Below are 19,660 nucleotides of genomic sequence, written 5' to 3' on the forward strand. Positions count from 1 at the left end.
CCCCGCCGCCGCCGCCCGGCCCGAGCATGGAGACGGCGGAGAAGGAGTGCGGCGCCCTGGGCGGGCTCTTCCAGGCCATTGTCAACGACATGAAGGTAACGGGGCGCGGCGGGGCTGGGCGCGCGGGTGCGTGTCTCCTCGGGGGCGCGTGGCGGCGGGCGGCCGTGCCCCGCTGTGGCCGCGCGTCGCGGCGTCTGCGTGTCCTTGTCTGAGCGTGTCCTGCCCGCGTCTGCTGTGCGCCCGTGCTGCGGTGCCCGTGTGGGGGGTTTGGGTGCTGGCGTGTCGGGATGTCCGTGAGGTGCCCGGGGTCGCCCGTGGGGTTCCGACGCGAGTCTGCGCACACGCGGGCTCCTCGTGCCCCAGACCCGCAGACCGTGAGTGGGGTTTGGCTCCAGCCCTTTAAGGGGTCCGGGGTCTCGCCAGCCTCCACCCCCTTCCACCACCATGCCCCCCCACAACCCTGTCCCGGTCGTCCCGGAGCCCAGACAATGCTGTCACCGCCAAAGCTGGATAAAATAATAAAGGGGAGAACCGTTAACTCCTTCCCTGCCAGCGCGGTGTCTGCCCCCCGCTCAACCCTGAGACTGCCGCCCCCAGCCCCGCCCCCCCCCAAACAAGCCCCAGGAAACTCGGGATGCCAAGGTCTCCACGCTGAATGTCCCTGCTTCCCAAGGCTAAGGCCTTTACCATCACCTTGGGAGGAGGCAGGGAGAAGGTTGGGGTTGGAGGAACAACCCCAAGGGAGCGTGTTTCCCACCCCATTCCCTGCCCAAGCTCAGCTCCAGCACCCCTGTGGTTGCCCAAGGTCAGGCTGAAGCAGGCCACTGACTTCTGGCTCACCTCACCAGGTGGGGAAACTGAGGCCTGGGAATGGCTCAAGGTCATTAAGGAGACCGTTGCATCCTGCCCCTGACCACAGCCCTCATTGTTCATCCTGAGGGTTAGGGGGACCGTCTCCCCCAAAGAGGCCAGGCTTTGGCAGGGCTGCCCCAGGTTGACTAGGCAGAGAGGGCCCAGCTCCGGGACCTGGCGTTCCTGCCTGTCTTCTCTGCCCCTTCCTTAGTCTAGGATGAAGGGGCAGGATTGAGGGCCCAGGAGGAGCAAGGGACAGAATGGGGACTGCGCTCCCCACAGGAACTCCTGAGGGCACCCACCCTCCCAGCCCAGCACACACGCGCCGAGTATACAACACAGAATCCCACTGCAGGGCGAGGGGGACACCACAGTGCTGGGACAGGCCCTGTGAGGTCGGGGCTGCCAGGGGAACAGCCGCAAGGGCCACTGCCAGATCCTGCCCCCCAGGAAGAGGCCTGAAGCCAGCCCGCCCGCCTGGGACTACCCAGTTAGCAGCATGGAGGTGCCGCCTCCTCATGGCGCTTCCCCAGGGACTCCGTCCCTTGCGCCTCCATCTCCAGGCGCTTTAGCTGGCCCTCAGCAGCCCACCTGCCCTGATCCCAGCCCCAGCATCCCATTCCGGGACTGGGCAGCCCAGACCAGCCTCCCCTCCCCCGAGCACTCCCAGGGCTGGCTGAGGGTGGCGCCTTCCCCCACCCCGCAGCCTCTTAGCAGCCGCTGCAGGGAGCGGCAGCTTTTGCTTGGAGAACAGGACCAGGACCGTTGCCCTCCCTCTCCTGCCAATTTGCAAGGAACTTTGGGATGAGACAGAAAGAAATTGGGCCCAGATTGTAGCAAGAGGTTCGAGCTACACGTCAGGCAGGATTTTCTGACATTCAGAAGCAAAACGGGAGAGGTTTCACCTGGGGTCATGCCAAGTACAGGTATGTCCCTACCTATGACACATGCATGTGTTCAGGGGCCCTGGATAAGGGCAGAGACAGGGACTAGGCCACCTGGATGCTGACCACCTGGATTTGGGGACCAGCTTCTCCGTAGCCTGAGCCACAGAGGTAGCAGGGCTTCCAGAGAGGGAGGGGTCCGTTAGCCAGCTGGCCCCGTGGGGCTGCCCCACGGCGCGTGCACAGGCCCCACAACAGCCCTCCCTGGGGCCTCTAGGAGTCCCTGTCTCTGAGCTGAGAGGCATAGAGGGGAGAAGGGGCTCCCCAGGCCACACCTGGAGCCTAGATGGCCTGGAGGAGGCACCAGCTATGGAGTGGGGAGCCCTCGGGAGCATTTGCTGCCTTCTGTGCCTTGTACAACCCGGGCCAGATGCCCACCGAAGCCCAGGGAGGGGCAGGACCTGCCCACGGTGATAGGACACAGCCTCTTCAGCAGGGGGAATGGCACCTCCACCCAGGACCGGCCCATCCAAAAAATGGGGTCGTCATCTTTGCCTGTGCCCCCAAGAGTGGGGAGTATCACCCAGACACATGGGCCCCGGCCAGGTCTCTGCTGGGGGCTCCTGGCCAAGGGACAGGGCCTGTGTCCTCTCCTGCAGCCAGCGATGACTGGGCCTTGCCGTGCGCGGGCCCTGCGCTGGGCGCTCTCCACGCAGGGCCTCCTCGAGTCTCCACGCTGCCCCGTGAGGCGGGTCCAGTCCTGTGAAGACTGAGGCAGCGGGAGCCCTGGCCCAGGGCCACCCGGAAAGCCCACTCTCTGGGGTCAAGAGCCTGCGTTGCTCACCCGCACCCCACATCTGAACCACAGCCACTGCCAGACTGAGATGGACCCCCCATCAGTCTCATCCCCATCCACTTGGGCACCTTAGTGACAAGCCCCCACGTCCCCCTCCAGAGCAGCCACTGCTTGGGGCAGAGCTGGCTGTCCCAGTCTGTGCAGTCCCTGCCACCTCCCCAGCCTTGAGGCTCAGGTGCTCATCTCCCTGCTCGTCAGGGGGTCCCTGTACCTGACGTTAGTGACCAGACATGGGATCAGATCCTCACCCTGCCACCGTGTGGCCTTGGGCAAGTCAGCTAATCTCTGTGGGCCTGAGTGTCCCCATCTGTAACACAGGGCGACAGTAGTATTCCTCTCCTGGGCCCAGTGAAGGCTGAAGGCACTCTTCCTGGGGCACTGGCTGCTCTGGCCCCTCAGCGCCCCGCCTCTGGGACCTCATGTGGGTTACTTGGGGACGGGGGTAGAATCCCAAGTTCTCAGAGGCTGAGGCACCCAGTTCATCTGCCCAGGGAAACCGGGCCTGGCCCCGCCTTGCCCTGCCTTGTCTCCTCCCCCCCGGAGAGCCCTTAATCTCTGAGGGGGCTGCTGAGGGGGCTAAGGAAACAGCTGGCTCTGGACCCCCCTACACTCTGCACCCCTAGCGTCTTCTCTGTTCCGTTAAGGGAGGTCTTAGCAGGGCTTCAAGGCTGGGTGGGAGGGGGTCCAAGTGGTGGTGGGAGGATGCCCCCTTTCAGAAGACCCCTGGGGTGCCCCAGACACGGGTCGGCTCCTCAGGATTGCTAGGGACGGCCTCCCAGGCCCCTCTATCCTGAGCTGTGCCCGCGTGGGGACAGCGCACCCACAGCCTCCCCCTCTTGCTCCAGCCTCTGGATTCCCAAATATTTGCTTTCCCTGGACACTGGCTTGGCTGGGCTGAAAGCGGGGAGAGATTCTGAGGCTCGCTAAAGCTGCCCCGTCCCCTTGCCACCCCTGCGAGCTCTCCTCACCTGGAGGAGCCAGCCAGAGCCCACCCCTGGATCCCAGCCCGGCAGAGCCACCACTGAGGCCTTGGGAGCCAGGGTCTCTGCCATCCCCTTTCCTCGGGAAGAGCCCCACCCCACAGCGCCCCATCCCACGTGGGGAGGGGAGGGTCAGAAACCCCTTCAGGTGGGGGCTTTGTTGGCCCAGGGCTCCCCTTCAAGGACCAGCGCCTCCACAGGGCCTCGGGCCAGGGCTAGGCTTCTGCCGCCATGGGGCGAGTGCGTTAGCCAGAAAGGCCCCGATCAGACTGGACAACTCGGTCGCCAGGAGCCCGACCTCCCGACTGGGAAACCCCCTCCCATCCTGGAGCCTTGGGCCTGGTTGGGATAAAGGCCACACTGTTTCCCCAGGAGGGGAGGGGAGCAGCGGGTGGAGAAAGGTGGCTCTGTTGGCCGCACAAGGCCCCATTCAGCCGGGGCCTGGTTGTCCCGGGCAGGATGGCCCGGCCCTGCAGCAGCCACGGCCTCCCTGGGCCTGGGAGCCACTGCTGCTGGCCTGGGATGGCCGGCCCACCGGCTGCATCCAAGGTACAGGGCCCAGGGCAGTGCCCCCGGAGGCCCCAGTTTAGACCTGGCGTGCCTCGCACCCTGTCAGCCTCCACGCCGTGTCTCCACCCCCCAGCCAGGTGGGCAGGTCAGCAGCCACCATCCCAGGTGTGTGTCTGGGAAACACGGCGTCCTCATGGGACTCTGCCCAGATCCCTTGCCAGGCCCCTGGGAAACCCTGAGGAGACAGAACCCGCCATTGGCTGCTTCTGTCTCCCCCAGGAAGGATGTGGGCCGAAACAGTCACCCCCTGTAGACAGTAGGACGGACTTCCCGACTGTCAGCAAAGCCACTCAGTCCCAAGGACGGGCCCTCCTCATGCCTGGTGGCTCTGTCCTTGGTCCTCTCTCCTCCAGAGGGCCTGGAGTCCCTCTCTGCAGGGACAGAGCCACTCTCCCAGAAACTGGCAGAGTCTGGACGAGGCATGTGGGAGCCTGGCACAGGGGGAGCTCTACACCCCACCCAACCCCCCCAGGGCTCACCTCCTCTCCGTCTCCCTGCAGAGCTCCTACCCCATCTGGGAGGACTTCAACTCCAAGGCCACAAAGCTGCATTCCCAGCTGAGGTGAGGCTGTCAGGGTGCCCCAGCTGGGGAGGGGCAGGTGGAGGAGGGGACGCCCCACCCACCGGCAATCCACTCCACTGTCCATCTCCCAGGACCACTGTGCTGGCTGCTGTGGCCTTCTTGGATGCCTTCCAGAAAGTGGCTGATATGGCTACCAACACCCGAGGTGGGCAAGGGTGTGGCTGGGGCTTGGGGACACCCCAGGGTGGGCTTGGAGCCTGGAAAGTCTGAGTAGGGTATGGGCCAGGGAGAGGACCAAGCCCTGAGGCTACTTCCTAGTGGAATGGGCTGCTTGTGGAGAGAGTGAGCCCCTCGTCACAGGAGGCATGCAAGCAGGAGTGGCGAGTGGTGACAGGGATGCTACATGCAGATTCCCTTCTTGCCATGGGCAGCTCACTTGACCCCTCAGTCGCAGTTCACGCCTCTGTGCAGAGTCTGATGACTCTGGCTTGTTGGCACCCGTCTCCCTTGCCCTTCCTTCTGAGAGCACGTGGGGGGCAGGTGAGCGCTCCATTCTCCACTGGGCGTGACATCTCCTCTGCCTTCTGGCCAGAATAGCAGAGACCTGGGGCTCCTGCTCCTCCAGGCCTTGGGTGTGTGCTCGCACTGTCACCTGGGCACACCTGGAAGAGGTTGCCCGAGGGGCTGGAGGGGAATTTTGGTAGCGCGCCTTGGACAGTCGTTGGCGCCGGCCTGTCCCAGCTGGGAGAGGGGAGTCTCCTGGCCTGCCCAGCAGGAGACCAGTGTGGCCCGGATGGCCAGGGCCCTGGCACGGAGGAGGAGCTCCGGACTTCGGATGGATGATCAAGTCCCCTCCGGGCGCAGCGGGATCGCGGCTCTGTCTTCCGGGCCGGGCGCCCCCTCGTGGCCCGAGCCGGGACTGCGGAGCCCTGGCGGGCCCCTTCCCACGCCGCACGCTTGCCTCGCCAGGGGCCACGCGGGACATCGGCTCGGCGCTCACGCGTATGTGCATGCGCCACCGCAGCATCGAGACCAAGCTGCGGCAGTTCACCAAGTGAGTGGGCTCGCCGGCGGGTGGGGGGCGCTCCCGGGGGACCCTCGGTGGCCCTGCCTGAGCTGACCCGCGTGCTCCCCCCACAGCGCGCTGCTGGAGAGCCTCATCAACCCGCTGCAGGAGCGCATCGAGGACTGGAAGAAGTCGGCTAACCAGCTGGACAAGGACCACGCGAAAGGTGGGCGGGGCTTCGCCGGCCTTCCCGCCCCACCCCTCCTGCCGCGCAGGGAACCCCCAGCATAGCGCTCCCCTCTCCCCTCTGCGCAGAGTACAAGCGGGCCCGGCACGAGATCAAGAAGAAGTCCTCGGACACGCTGAAGCTGCAGAAGAAGGCACGCAAAGGTAGGGCCCGCGCCTGCCGCTGTCACAGCCCCCCAGGCCCCCCACGGCCCCCTGGGGCTCCCCAGGCATCTTCCCAGCCACAGGGACTCTGTCCCCGGCAAAGGTCCCTCCAACCTGTTGGGTGGGACGGAGGGGGCCGCCCTGCACCCCAGACCTGGCCCAGTTCCTCCCTTAGGGAGGCAACAGGAGGCCCAAGAGGCGCAGGCATGCCCCCCAGGAGTGGCTCTGTCCATCCGGCTGTCTTTCACACATTCTCTCTTTCTCTGTCTCTCCTCCTCTCCTCCCACATCCTTCCTGTAGAGCTACTTGGTAAGTCAAATGTCCATCCCTCCAGCTGCTCCTCCCGTCCTTGTCGCATTTGTCTGTCTCCCCCAGTTCAGGGCCATTGGAAGGAACCTCTCCCGGCCAAGAAGGAGCAAGGAAGGCGGTCGGTCCACCGAGGGAGGGGCCTGGGGCACAGTCCCCTTGGGGCCCCTGGGGCCCCTGGCCAGGGATGAGTCCGGGGCCACTGCTGGGTCAGTCTGCCAGGCCAGGAGGTGTGGCTGGGGCAGGGTGAGGGGCACAGGCCCTGGCTGCCCTGCCCCTACCAGCCAGCCCTGTGACCTTGTCTGTCACCTCCCCACTTGCTGTCTGATCATCTCTGCGCCATCCTCTCGCCTCTCTTTCTTGCTGCTTCTTTGTGTCGCTTTTGCTGTCCTTTTGCATTGCTTCTGAGCTGAGTGGGGGCCCACACTGAGATGCCCCTCTTCCTTGTCCCCAAATCCCAGCCTCTAGCTCTCCTGAGCCCGCCCTCCAGTGGCCTGGCCTGTAGCTGAGCCCACACTCTGCTCTGTCTTGCTTCCTCCCCGCTCCCCAGGCCATGAGGTGAGGGGCTCCCTCCCACAGACAGTAAGGGCACCTGTGTGGTCAGCAGTATTCCTGGGCCCCGAGAGCCACCCTGGGGCTACCCAGGGTTTGGCCCACCCTAGCTCCTGGGTGGCTTTGCAGCTTTGGTGTCTTTCCTGTGCGTGTGTGTCTGTCTGTCCTCTCTACCTGTTCTGGTGAGACCAGCCCCTCCATGAGCCCCAGAGTCCCGACTGCCCTCCCCATTCCCCTGGCCCTGCAGCAGCACCCAGCCCCACGGTCAGGGACAGCACCAAGGGGGCCTGTGAGCCATGGCTGCAGCGAGCAGGGCCTGCGTCCCCAGCGCGGCCTCTCCTCCCAACCCCTCCAGGGAAAGGAGACCTGCAGCCCCAGCTGGACAGCGCCCTGCAGGACGTCAACGACATGTACCTGCTGCTGGAGGAGACGGAGAAGCAGGCGGTGCGCCGCGCGCTGATCGAGGAGCGGGGCCGCTTCTGCACCTTCATCACCTTCCTGCAGCCTGTGGTGGTGGGTCCCTTGGGGACTTGGAGGCTCCAGTGGGTTGGGCTGGGTCTAAGGTTGACCTCTTGGCCTCCAAGAAAGGCCACTTCTCAGTGCTCCCTGGCTGGGGTGTCAAGGCCACATGCTCCTGGCCCAGAGGCAGGTCTCCTAGCTCACTGCACTGATGGGTCTGGGCAGACGGTCGTGCCGGCCACCCAGGCTGTGCTGGGTGGGATCCGCCTCCACCAGCCTGGAGCGGCCTTGGTTAGCCGGGGAAGGTGAGGGAGGAGGGGCCAATGGGTCTGACTGGCTGCATCCTCAGAACGGAGAGCTGACCATGCTGGGGGAGATCACCCACCTGCAGGGCATCATCGACGACCTGGTCGTGCTGACCGCGGAACCCCACAAGCTGCCGCCGGCCAGCGAGCAGGTGCGGCCAGCCCTGGGGCCAAGGGCGGGGAGGAGATGGGCTGCCTTTGGTTGGAGACAGTAGAGGAGAGAAGGGAATAGCATTTGTGGGAGGCAGCTGGGGGCAGACCTGACCCCTTCCAGCACCTGCTATGGGGTGTCCAGGAGCACATGTCTGATGAGGGGCGTTGTGCCCAGGCCCAACGGGGTTCTCAGACCGAGAGCAGATGAGCAAAGTCCTGAATCTGTGGGGGGGGGGTGCCCCGAGTCCGACCCCCACCAGGCTCCACCTGGGCAAGCCCCTTTCCACACCTGGTGATGCCTGCCTACCACTCACCCCCAGAAACCCTGTCACCTCCCTGAGACCCTGTCACACCTGCCCCCACCTGGCTCCACTGCACTGGGACCAGTCCTGCCTGACAGCCCACGTGGTGTTGCAACACTTAGGCACTTAGTGCATGCACAGCTCTCTGCTGAGCACTTCCCACAGGTCATCTCGTTAGATCCTCCCCGCCGTGCTCCAAGACAGAGACAGTTGGTCCCGATTCACAGGAGAAAACTGGAACTCAGGCCCAGAAACAGTTTGAACCCCGTGGTGTCACGGTCACTCTCACCTAGGTCAGGCTGGGCTCAGAATCCGAACTCGGTGTGTGAGCTGAAGGGACTCAGAGAAGGCTGAAGGTTGCCTGCTTTCTCTCTGCTCCCCACATTAGGAGAAGGCTGGGGGAGGGGCCTTCAGACTCCCAGGTCTTGCCCTGGGGTGTGGCTCACAACTGGGAAGAGAGTGGGGGGCCTCTGGCCCTACTAGCTCTGGAGCTGCCTCCAGTGACGCCCATCTGTGTCCCTGTCCAGGTGATCAAAGACCTGAAGGGCTCGGACTACAGCTGGTCCTACCAGACCCCACCCTCGTCACCCAGCAGCTCCAACTCCCGGAAGTCCAGCATGTGCAGGTCAGGTGGGGTGGAGGGCAGTGTCCAGAGGGGCAGTAGGGAAGTTCCTGGCCAAGTTGCATGGACAGACACACGGGGCCCCGGGACTCACTGACTTTTACATGGGCCAAGGAATTTGCAAATGTAGATTAAAAATATGCCCCATCTTCCCAAGACTGCTACTGGCTCAGGCATTCGTTGGCAGGAAGGTAGGGGAGGCAGTCGCAGTTTCATTTATAGAGCGTTAGCTGTGTGCCAGGTGCTGTGCTGAGTGCTTTATGCATTTTTTCATTGAAGCCTGCCACCACCGTGTCAGATAGGGTGTCGTCTCCACAGAAGGGGGAGCTGAGGCACAGAGTCCCAACATTTAACCACTGAACTCTGCCAAGCCCAGCGCAGTGTGGGGTAACAGTGAGAATCTAAGACCAGGGAGCGGTAGGGAGGCTTCTGGGAACATGTGCTGAGGCCACAAGGTAAAGGACACTTCAGCCTGGCTGGTTCCCAGGGAGCTGCCACAGGCTCACGCCTTGGCCCACGTTAGCCCTGGGGGTCTCACAGAGCTGGGGAGGGGCCAGGGGTCTTGCTCAGTCACCGGGCGAGCTCAGGATCAGGGGCCCTTCCTTGGGCTGGCACCAGGGCCGGATTTGGAGGGGACATTTACGATTCAAGGATGAGGACGGCAGCGAGCACAGGGCAAGTTAGTGGTGTCGGGGGCACCTCTGTGCCAGGCGTCCCTCTCCCCAATATCACCTCTGGCTGGCACCTAGGGCTAGGGAGAAACCGGGCACAGCGATCCTTCAGAGAAAGGAGGGCCCAGGGCCACAGGAGGCCATCAGACCCTGGGCAGGTGGCGGTCACCGGAGGGAGGATTCGTTGCAGGGAGACCCAGGAGCAGGGGCTGGGAGGCTTCACGGTCACTGAGGAGGAAGGCGACCTTCGCTGCGGGATCACTGCCCAAGGGTGAAGTGGCCGTGCTGAGGGGGTGTGCCACGGAGGGGTGGACACCCTTGAGGGGGTAGAGCGGATGAGGGTGATGGTGGGTCCAGCACCCACCTGGCAGGTGACCTCCATGCCCAAGCAGGCCATCACCATGTTAGACACCTGATTGGGATTGGACAGCAAATACCAAACTTTGAGAAGACAGTTGAGAAACAATCTGACTTGTGTCTGGTTCTAATGGTTTGACACATGGTGACTCAGTTTCCCCAGGGTTAACATAAGGACTGCCATTCTTAATGGCAGAGTAGGAGACAGATTGACTCACCCTGGGCATGCCCTGACCATGGCCCCATCAGCACTGGGGCACTCCAGGGCCATGGGCTGCGTGTCCCCTGCCCTGCCCTGCCTCTCAGAACACAGCTCCTCTGTAGTGCCTGGGTCTCACGACCTCCTAGTCTGACATTGTCTTTTCCTTCCTTTGCTCCTCATCTCTTTCCCCCACCCTCGTCTGTCACCCTCCCCCAAACACACTCCTCTGTTTCTCCCTGTCTGGCTGCTCTGCCCTCCTCCTCCACCCCCCAGTGCCCCCAGCAGCAGTAGCAGTGCCAAGGGTGGCGGAGCCCCGTGGCCAGGGGGTGCCCAAACATACTCACCCAGTTCCACTTGTCGCTACCGCAGCCTGGCACAGCCAGCCACCGCCACCACCCGCCTCTCCAGCGTCTCCTCCCATGACTCTGGCTTCGTCTCCCAGGACACCACCTACTCCAAGCCCCCCTCGCCCATGCCTTCAGACATCACCAGCCAGGTGAGGGGGCACCGGGGGGACAGCCGGGGTGGGCTGCAGGAGTCTCATGCCAGCCTTGGGCTATCCATGTGTGGGGCCACTACAGCCATTGAGACTGGTCTAGAGGTCCCCAGGGCCTTTATTCTGCTCGCTATTATCATGTTATCATATATTATCATTTTCCATTTTGTGTTTAAGCTCACTAATATCTTTATGTTTTAGATGCGTCTCTTATAAACAGCATATGCCTAGATTTTCTTTTTTGTGCAGTCTGACAATCTCTGTCTTATATTTGGCATTTTAGTCCATTTATATTTGTTATGATTCCTAACATGTTTGGACTTACACCTTTTTTCTGTCCTATGCTGCATTTGTCTCTTCCCTTGCCTTTTGTTTTTCCTTTTCTCATGTTTCCCCTCTACTAGATTGCAAGTCATACTCTATTTCTTTTCTCTTACAGGTTACCTTGAAGTTTTACCATGCATGCTTAGCAAACTCACAACCCACCTCATGAATAATTCAAGGCTCTTAATATATTTTAACTTCAATCGCCCACTCTCTCTCAACATAAAAGCTGCTATATGTTATTCTCTCCTTTTTTTATAGTACCCACAGCGACATTTTTCTGCTTAATTTATTATGTTATACATACAGTATCTGTTTAGATTTACCCACAAGGTTACACACGTCTTTGTTCATCGTTTTTCCTTGCATCTCAAATCTTCCTTCTAAGGTCATCTTCCTCCCTTTCGAAGTAAAGAATGTCTTTCAGAAGTTCTTCTAGAATAGGTCTATAAAAGTAAACTCTGTTTTTGTTTACTTCTAAGCACACTTTATTTTATCCTCTTTCTTGAAAGTCAGTTTTGCCAGGGTCACGATTCTAGGGTGACAGTTATTTTCTCTCCACACTGGGAAGGTATTTTTCCACGGTTCAGGCTTTCGTTGTTGGTTGAAAGGTCTGTCCTGAGTCCCATCGTTGCCCTTCGCGAGTGATCTGACAGCTCTCTCTGGCCACTTTTAAGCCTTTCCTTTAGTTTTGCTACAGTGTATCTGCGATGCGGATCTGTTTTTATTTTAACCTCCCTCAGTCCAAAGCAAAACTCATGTCTTTCATTTGTTCTGGGACTTTTCAGCCATTCTCTTTATTCCGCCTTTCATTCTTCTGTTCTCTCCCGCCGGGATTCCAGCTCGATGTGCCTCAGACCTTCTCATCGTCTTTTCTGCGTCTCTTAGCTCAGTTTCCCTGTCCTTGTTTTATCCTGTACATCCTGGATGACTCCTTCAGTCTGTCTTCAATCCACTTCCCTTTTTTGCTATCTATCCTACCCACTGAGGGGTTTTTTGGTTTTTTTTTTAACTTTTTATTTTGAAATCATTTTAGACTTGTGGAAAAGTGGCAAAAGGAATGAGAGTTCCCATATACCCTTCCCACGGTCTCCCTGATGCTGTAACTCCAAACAGTTCTCAAAACCAGGAAACGAACACTGGTACGAGGCCACGAACTCATCTGTGGATCTGTTTTCAGATTTTGCCAGTTTTCTCTCCTTTCTCCTTTTTCTGGTTCAGGATCCAACACAGGGTCGTCCATTGTGTTTGATTTTTGTGTCACCGAGGCTTCTCCAAGCTGTGACTGTTCCCCGGTGCCTCCCCTCTTTGTCGTTCGTGACTTTGACGCTCCTGCAGAAACTGGGCAGGCACTGTGTGGGGTGTCCCTCAATTCGGGCCTGTGCGGCGTCTCCCGTTTAGAATGAGAGGTGATACATTTTGGCAAGAGCACCACAGAAGCGGCGTTGTGCCCTTCTTGGTACGTCCTGCCAGCTGCGTGATGTCACGTGCCCAGGGACTGGTGACATTCTTGGTTAAGGTGGCGTTTGTCAAGTTTCCCCACTGCAACGTCATTATTTTCCCCTTTGTGATTAATAAAGAATCTTGTGGTGAGACGCTTTCGAGACTCTGCAGATACCCTGGTTCTCATACTTTCACTTGCTAGGGTTAGCATCCACGGGTGATCGTTGCCTGTGACAATAGTGATTTTTCTGTTTCCTTCATTCCTCCTACATTTATTCATCGGAATTGGACCATGAAACGATCTGTCTCTTCTCCCCCATTTATTTACATATTCAGTTATTTATTTATGTCAACAGGGACTCGTAAATATTTCTTTTATTCTGCGGGTGACAACCTATCACCATCAAGTCTTTTAAGAGCTTATCTATTGAAGTTTCCTGTGTGCGTGGAGAAATAAATACATAGTAAGCAGGCAGCTCTGTAAATCCGCACAAACCGAGCACACCCGCGTAACCAGCCCCAGGAACAAGAAACAGCACAACCATCGCCCCAGAAGCCCCCAAGGGTATTAGTTTTGCCTTTGTTATCCTTGAGAACCATGAAGCGTGTATGCTTTCTGCCTGGGTTCTTTGGCTTGGGCTAATGTTTCTTGGGCTCGTCGTGTTTTATGTGGAGGTGGGTATCATTCCTGTTGCTGTATTGCATACCCCTGTGTGAATATACAGTGTACGTAACCATTTTCTTGGACATGTGGATAGTTTCCACGTTTTTGCCTTCGGTGCTGCTGGCAGTGCTGTTGTAAACGTCCTAGCATGCACCTCAGTGCGCGGCTACCCCCAGGGGTGGAATCGCTGGGTCTCGGGATATGCACGTGTCCTGGTTCGATAGGTCCTACCAGTTTTCCAAAGCGATCATACCAATTTCCTCTCCTGTTAGCAAATTATGACAGTGTGTTGCTAGTCCACGTCCTGACCCGCCCTCTGTATTTGCATCTTTTTCGTTTTAGCCGTTCTGGTGGGTACATGGTGGTGGCGTTGTTAGTGGTAGTAGTGCCCTGTATTTTTAATTTGCACTTCCCTAATGATAATGAGGTTGAAAACCTTTTTTGTATTTTTTTTTTTTTTAAGAGACAGGGTCTAGCTATGTTACCCAGGCTGGCCTTGAACTCCTGGGCTCAAGTGATCCTCCTACTTCAGCCTCCCAAGTAGCTGGGACTAGAGGTGTGTGTCACCGCACCCAGCTACCTTTTCATACTTTTAAAGACCATTTTTGTGAAGGACCTGTTCAAATCTTTTGCCCATTTTTCTACTAGGTTGTGTGTCTTTTTCTTACTGATTCATAGCGCTCTTTATATAGGGTAGATGCAAGTCCTTCATCAGTTACCTTTTCTCATTCTGTGGTTACCTTTTTCTTCTCCTAATGGGGTCTTTTAATGACAGAAGCTCTTAGTTTTAATATAGTCCAACTTACCCGTGTTTAAATTGTTAGTGCTTTTTATGTTCTGCTTATTCTTGCATACTCCAAGGTCACAAAGATGTTTTCCTCTAAAAGCCTTCTCGTTTTACCATTTTCATTTAGATCCACAGCTAATGTGGGATTGGCTACGTTCACGTGTGGGCGTGGTGTGAGGTAGGGGTCCTTTATTCCATATGGATTTCCAATTGACCCAGGACAATTTATTGAAAAGACCGTCTGTCTTAGCCTGTTCAGGCTGCCGTAATCACCCTGGCCAGCTCCTCAACCACAGAAATGTGTTTCTCATAGTCCTGCAGGCTGGGACATTCAGGATCAAGGTGCCAGCAGATCCGGTATCTGGTAAGGGTCTGCTTTCTGGTTCGCAGGTGGCACCTTCCTGCTGTGTCTTCTTCCCTCGGAGCAAGGGGCAAACTAGCTCCCTCGGGCCCCTTTTATAAGGTCATCAAACCCTTTCATGAGGGTTCCAACCTCATGACCTAATTACCTCCAAAAGTTCCCATGTCCTAGTACCTCACCTTGTGGGGTGGGGATTTCAACGTGAATTTGGGGGGCGCAGACACTCAGACCATAGCATTGTCTTTTCCCCACCACAGTGTCGCCTTTGTCCTAAATCAGGCGTCTGCATGTATGTGGCTGTTTCTGGACTCATGGTCTGTTCCACTGGTGGATTCGTCTGGCCTTGTGCTAATACCACACATCTTAATTACTGTAACTTGATAGAAAATCTTCATATCCGGTGATGACAGTCCTTTGCCTTCCCTTATAAATTTTAAGATCAGCTTCTCAGTTCTCACCAAAAAAAAACCAAAAAACAAATTCCTGGGATTTTAACTGGAATTGCATATGCCTCCCCATTTATTTAAGCTTTACCTTCTTTCAGTAATGTTTTGTAGCTTTCATGTAAAGATCTTGTGCAATCTGTTGTGGGGTTTTTTTCCCTAATATTTGATGTTCATTGACACTATTGTAAATTATATGGGTTTTTTAGGGTTTATTTTTTTTCCTGTTAGCTGCTAGTATTTAGAAATACAATTTTTTTCTCTAATCTTGTATCGAATAACCTTGCTAAAATCACATATTAATTCTGATAGTTTGTGGATTCTTTTGCAGATTCTACATATAGTATTATGTCATTTGCAAATAGTGATCATTTTGTTTCTTCTTTTCCAATCCTTTTGCTTTTTATTCCTTTTTCTTGCTTTATTGCACTGGCTAAGACTTCCCGTGCCGAGCAGACACGATGACAGTCGGCGTCCTTGTCTGTTTTCCAACGTCAGGGCGAAAAGCATCAATAATTTTACAGATACTCTCCATCAGAATAAGGAAGTTTCTTTCTATTCCTAATTTAAGTGTCTTTGTTTCTTTTACTTATTCCCACGAATAAGTATTGAACTTTTCCACTGAGTGTTTTAATTGAACAATCCTATCACTAAAAGTCTGAGTTTGTTATTTCCTCTGAATCCTTAATCTCTAGTGTTTTGTTTCCTCTTATTTGGTGATCTTGGTGCGTTATAATCGGTAGGAAACCCAGGGACATAAATCGTTCTTGACTTAGAGAGTCCGATGAGAGCTGGGGGATGGGCACTGATCCCTTTGCAGCCACCCCGGCTCGGCTCATGGGGTGAGCACCGCACTGTGCTCCTCCCGCTGTGCCCGGGTCAGCGTCTGCCCTGGGGACCCCTGCCCGTCACCCGTGCTCAGGAGCTCACAGTCCTGTCCACGCTTATTTTTCTTCATTCTTTGCAGTTGTTTTGGAGTCTACCCCACTGCCCAGAGCCAGGCCTGCCATTCTGGCCACTCTTGTAGGGGCTCCCCCGTCCCATTTTGTTGAAACCACCCTCCTCGGGGTCTCCCTGAACCCTCTCGTGCCCTCAGCGATGGGCCCTGCAGCAGCTGCACAGCTGCCCCCACCCCCAGCACAGGCTTTGGTCCTGATGCCCGTCGCACCACCTGCGCGTGGCCCTCCCGCTTCTCCGGTGGCTCCTGGTCATGCTCCTTTGCTTGACTCTTCCCTTCGTCACAGCTGCTGAGCGTCAGCACTTCTGTGGGCCCCAGGCCCTTGTCGCTAACCACACTCGCTGCCCAAGTGGCCTCATCCTGCCCCCAGCCTGCTGCACTGGTGGCTCCAACCCCGACTTCTCCCTGAACTCCGGGTGTCAGCACGTTGCCTGCGTCTCGTGTAGAGACCTGACGGGCAGCTCCGCTCAGTGGGCGCTGGATGGCACTCTGCGCTTCCTGCGTCCCCCCATGTCCCCTTTCTGAGAAGACTGTGACACATCACCCCAGCTGTTCAAACCAGAGGCCCAACTGCCAACCTTAGTGTCTCTTTCCTGTGCCCACCACGTCCGGGCCATCGAGCAAGTCCTGGGGTCAGTCCTCAAGACGTGTGGTTCTCAGGCTGGGCCACCGGGTGGGCAGTGCCCACACGTGCACTCGTGGCGGGGGTGGGGTGAGGCGCTGAGTGAAACCGCCCCTGCACGCCGGTGCTGTGACCAGGCCTGTTCTCTCCTTTCCTCCCTGCCTCCTGCCCTGCCGGCCCCTGTCTGTCTGCGCAACCACCTCGCCTCTGCACGGCAGAAGTCCTCCAGCTCTGCGTCCTCCGAGGCCTCAGAAACCTGCCAGTCTGTTAGCGAGTGCAGCTCCCCCACCTCGGTCAGTGCCCCTGGCCCGGCCCCAGGACCGTCACCGCAGGGAGGGCCCAGGGTGAGCCAGAGGGGTGTGTCCCCAAGAAATGAGCTGCCTGGGCACCACCTGCAGTCACTCCCCACACAGCCACATCTGTCCCTCCTGGGATGCCCCATCCTGTCCCTGGGCCTGATGGCACTGAGGAGTCCCAGCCGCGTGCCATACCTTGGCCATGGTTGTGAGCCGGAGACCCCTCATGGTCCTGGACACCCTGAGTGTCAGCCACGGCGGGAGGCCCCCAGGCCAGGGGCGGCAGGGCCAAGAGTGCCCTGACCTGGCTGCTGCACCCTGCAGGACTGGTCCAAGGCCGGCTCCCACGAGCAGCCCTCGGCCACCACCCTGCAGCGGAGGAAGGACCGGGTGGAACTCCTCCGAGACGCAGAGCCAGGCCCCACCAGCGGGGGCACCGTGGGCCCCAGTGGGGAGGAGGTGCCACGACCCCGGATGTCCCCTGCCACCATCGCAGCCAAGGTAAGTAGGCAGCTCCCCGAGTAGGCCGGCCAGCGCCCCGGTCAATGGCAGGAGACCCAGCACGTGGTCTTCAGGGCCAGCTCCAGCCACCTGGCAGGGCTTCTGGTGTCCGGGCGGAGAGGGAGGTGGGAGGCAAGGTCTCAGCCTGTACGTTGCCACCCCCCAGCATGGGGAGGAGGTGTCCCCTGCAGCCAGCGACCTGGCCATGGTGCTGACCCGCGGCCTGAGCCTGGAGCACCAGAAGAGCAGCCGGGACTCGCTGCAGTACTCGAGCGGCTACAGCACACAGACCACCACGCCCTCGTGCTCCGAGGACACCATCCCGTCCCAGGGTAGGCCCCGGGGACTGGAGTGGGTTACTGGGCCTGCACACCCCGCTGGGGACAGCTGGGACTCGGCTGCACCAGAGGGCCCTGTCCCTCCCTGTGTCCAGCCTGGGGGTGAGGGGACACCTGGGCCCCTGGGATCACCGCGTGCTGTGCCCCAGGCTCCGACTACGACTGCTACTCCGTGAACGGGGACGCGGACAGCGAGGGCCCGCCCGAGTTCGACAAGTCGTCCACCATCCCGCGCAACAGCAACATCGCCCAGAACTACCGTCGCCTGATCCAGACCAAGCGCCCAGCCTCCACCGCCGGGCTGCCCACCGCGGGGCTGCCCACCGCCGGCGGCCTGCCCTCGGGCGCGCCCCCCGGCGTGGCCACCATCCGCCGCACGCCCTCCACCAAGCCCACCGTGCGCCGCGCCCTGTCCAGCGCCGGCCCCATCCCCATCCGGCCGCCCATCGTCCCCGTGAAGACGCCCACAGTGCCCGACTCGCCCGGCTACACAGGGCCCACCCGGGCGGGCAGCGAGGAGTGTGTCTTCTACACCGACGAGGCCGCCTCGCCCCTGGCCGCAGACCTCACCAAGGCCTCCCCGAAGAGGCTCAGCCTGCCCAACACGGCCTGGGGCAGCCCGTCCCCAGAGGCCGCCAGCTACCCCGGGGCAGGAGCCGGGCTGGCGACTGAGGACGAGGAGCAGCAGCAGCTGGCCGCCAACCGGCACAGCCTGGTGGAGAAGCTTGGCGAGCTGGTGGCGGGTGCCCATGCCTTGGGCGAGGGCCAGTTCCCGTTCCCCACCACCCTGTCAGCCACCCCCGCGGAGGAGACACCCGCCCCGCCTCCTGCTGCCACCAGCGACCCCCCGGCTGAAGACATGCTGGTGGCCATCCGGCGTGGGGTCCGGCTCCGCAGGACCGTCACCAACGACAGGTCAGCACCCCGCATCTTATGATGGCACCACCCTCCCCACCCTCTCTGGCCCCGGTGACAGCAGATGGCCTGGGAGCAGCGGCTGCTCAGAGCGAAGGCGCAGCCAGGAGAGAGTACAGGGCCGGGAAAGAGGCAGAGCCACCTTATGGAAAGAGACACCCCGCTTGGATTCCAGTGTTGAAGCGGGAGGTGACTTCTTTAACAGACCTCGCCAGGACAGAGCCTGCGGGCCTTGAACTGGGTTGGAGCCCGTTTTGTACGTTTCTGTCCCCTTCCTCCGTGCAGGCCCTGTCTCTTCCACACCACAGGTGAGCACCAGAGCCATTGCCCCTGCCCACGGGAGAGGGGTTATCCCAGCCCCCCGGGCCTGGGACCCACAGGTCGGGCAGCCTCTCCCCCTGCCCGCCTTCCCTCTGCCTCTCCCAGGCTGCTCCGCGGCTGGGAGGCAGGGCGGCTGTGGAGGGGCCGGGGGCCCAGTGGGCAGAGATATTTGAATCGGACTGGGGCGCAGGGGGCAGTTGGGCAGCCAGGCCTGCCGTGGGGGAGCGGAGCCTGGGGGCCCAGGTCGCATCTCAGGGAGGAAATGCAGGGGGCTTGCTTGGAGGTGCTGGGGGCCCTGAGGTGGCTCCCACCCTGGCCTCCCCTCCCCAGGAGTTTGGCTGCAGAGGGTGGCGGGCAGGGAAGCCCCTCAGCAAGTAGGGCAGCAGGGTAGGGCCCTGAGGCCGGGTCAGCAGGTCAGTCTCCACGGAGCTGGCTTCAGATGCCTGGTCCTCGCCCGGGCACGTCGATACTTGGTGGCACTTTGGAGTCACAGTTTTAGCCACTTTTGGGGATGGGGGCTGGAGCAGTAGCGGGGGAGGGGGGTTACTTTATGAACATAATAAAATGGAGCTGATGGTAAGGACCATGTGGGCAAGGTGGCGATACAGGGTGTGTGTCTGGGAAGGCCTGCGGGACGGGGCACCCACGTGGCCTGGCAGGCCCATGGCAGGAGCAGGGTAGAATCGGCTCCCCCAGAGCCAGAGGGAAGCTGCAATTCTTTCCTGCGTCTTGAGTGTAGCCAGAGAAAGACTGGAGGGGGCCCTGCCTGTCGGCTGGGGTGGCGGCGTGTCTGGGAAGCGTGGCTTTGACTCTCTGTTGCCAGAGGAGATGCCTTCCCAGGACACTCGGCCGTGCTGGCCGTGGGGGTGAGGAGCAGGTACCCCCCCAACCCCACGCACCGAGTCACACCAAGTCTCAGCAGGTAAAAGCATGTGACCTAGGGCAAGTGGAAGGGGTCCAGGTGGTGCCGCGTGTCAGGAGAAAGCAGCAGGGGCCTCCCTGGGGTCAGGAAAGCAGCTGTCCTGGGTCCTCCCAGGTGTTCCTGTGCCAGGAACTGGGGTCACTGTGGGGCAGCAGGTGGGTCTGGGGCACCAAGGATGCCCCGGTGTGCACGGAGCCCCATCAGGCAGTGCTGATGGAGGAATGGGCCCTGCAAGTCGCCAGTCTGAGCTCAGACTGATGCCAGAGCCCCAGGTTTGGG

The 19,660-nt window shown here is 59.4% G+C and overlaps 1 protein-coding gene across 7 annotated transcripts in view; it reads left to right on the forward strand.

The window, feature by feature from the left end:
• Nucleotides 1-6: 6 nt before the first annotated feature.
• The window catches only part of MTSS1L (metastasis suppressor 1-like), a 32,080-nt gene continuing 12,426 nt past the window's right edge, over nucleotides 7-19,660 (forward strand). The window contains exons 1-15 of one of the 7 annotated variants that reach the window (XM_012641545.1): nucleotides 7-95; nucleotides 4,643-4,704; nucleotides 4,797-4,870; nucleotides 5,635-5,719; nucleotides 5,806-5,897; nucleotides 5,987-6,061; nucleotides 6,362-6,370; nucleotides 7,275-7,432; nucleotides 7,728-7,835; nucleotides 8,666-8,763; nucleotides 10,264-10,486; nucleotides 16,307-16,381; nucleotides 16,709-16,885; nucleotides 17,052-17,217; nucleotides 17,373-19,653. In XM_012641545.1, coding sequence (XP_012496999.1) covers nucleotides 27-95; nucleotides 4,643-4,704; nucleotides 4,797-4,870; nucleotides 5,635-5,719; nucleotides 5,806-5,897; nucleotides 5,987-6,061; nucleotides 6,362-6,370; nucleotides 7,275-7,432; nucleotides 7,728-7,835; nucleotides 8,666-8,763; nucleotides 10,264-10,486; nucleotides 16,307-16,381; nucleotides 16,709-16,885; nucleotides 17,052-17,217; nucleotides 17,373-18,160 — 2,259 coding nt within the window. In that variant the 5' untranslated portion in view covers nucleotides 7-26 and the 3' untranslated portion in view covers nucleotides 18,161-19,653. Of the gene's footprint in view, nucleotides 96-4,642; nucleotides 4,705-4,796; nucleotides 4,871-4,932; nucleotides 5,720-5,805; nucleotides 5,898-5,986; nucleotides 6,062-6,361; nucleotides 6,371-6,522; nucleotides 6,577-7,274; nucleotides 7,433-7,727; nucleotides 7,836-8,665; nucleotides 8,764-10,263; nucleotides 10,487-16,306; nucleotides 16,433-16,708; nucleotides 16,886-17,051; nucleotides 17,218-17,372; nucleotides 19,654-19,660 lie in introns of those variants that run through there. The other 6 variants (XM_012641538.1, XM_012641541.1, XM_012641539.1 and 3 more) reach the window with 6 other exon arrangements.

The sequence above is a fragment of the Propithecus coquereli genome, unplaced genomic scaffold (genome assembly GCF_000956105.1).
Source record: "Propithecus coquereli isolate 6110/MARCELLA unplaced genomic scaffold, Pcoq_1.0 Scaffold165, whole genome shotgun sequence".
Classification (NCBI taxonomy): Eukaryota; Metazoa; Chordata; class Mammalia; order Primates; family Indriidae; genus Propithecus; species Propithecus coquereli.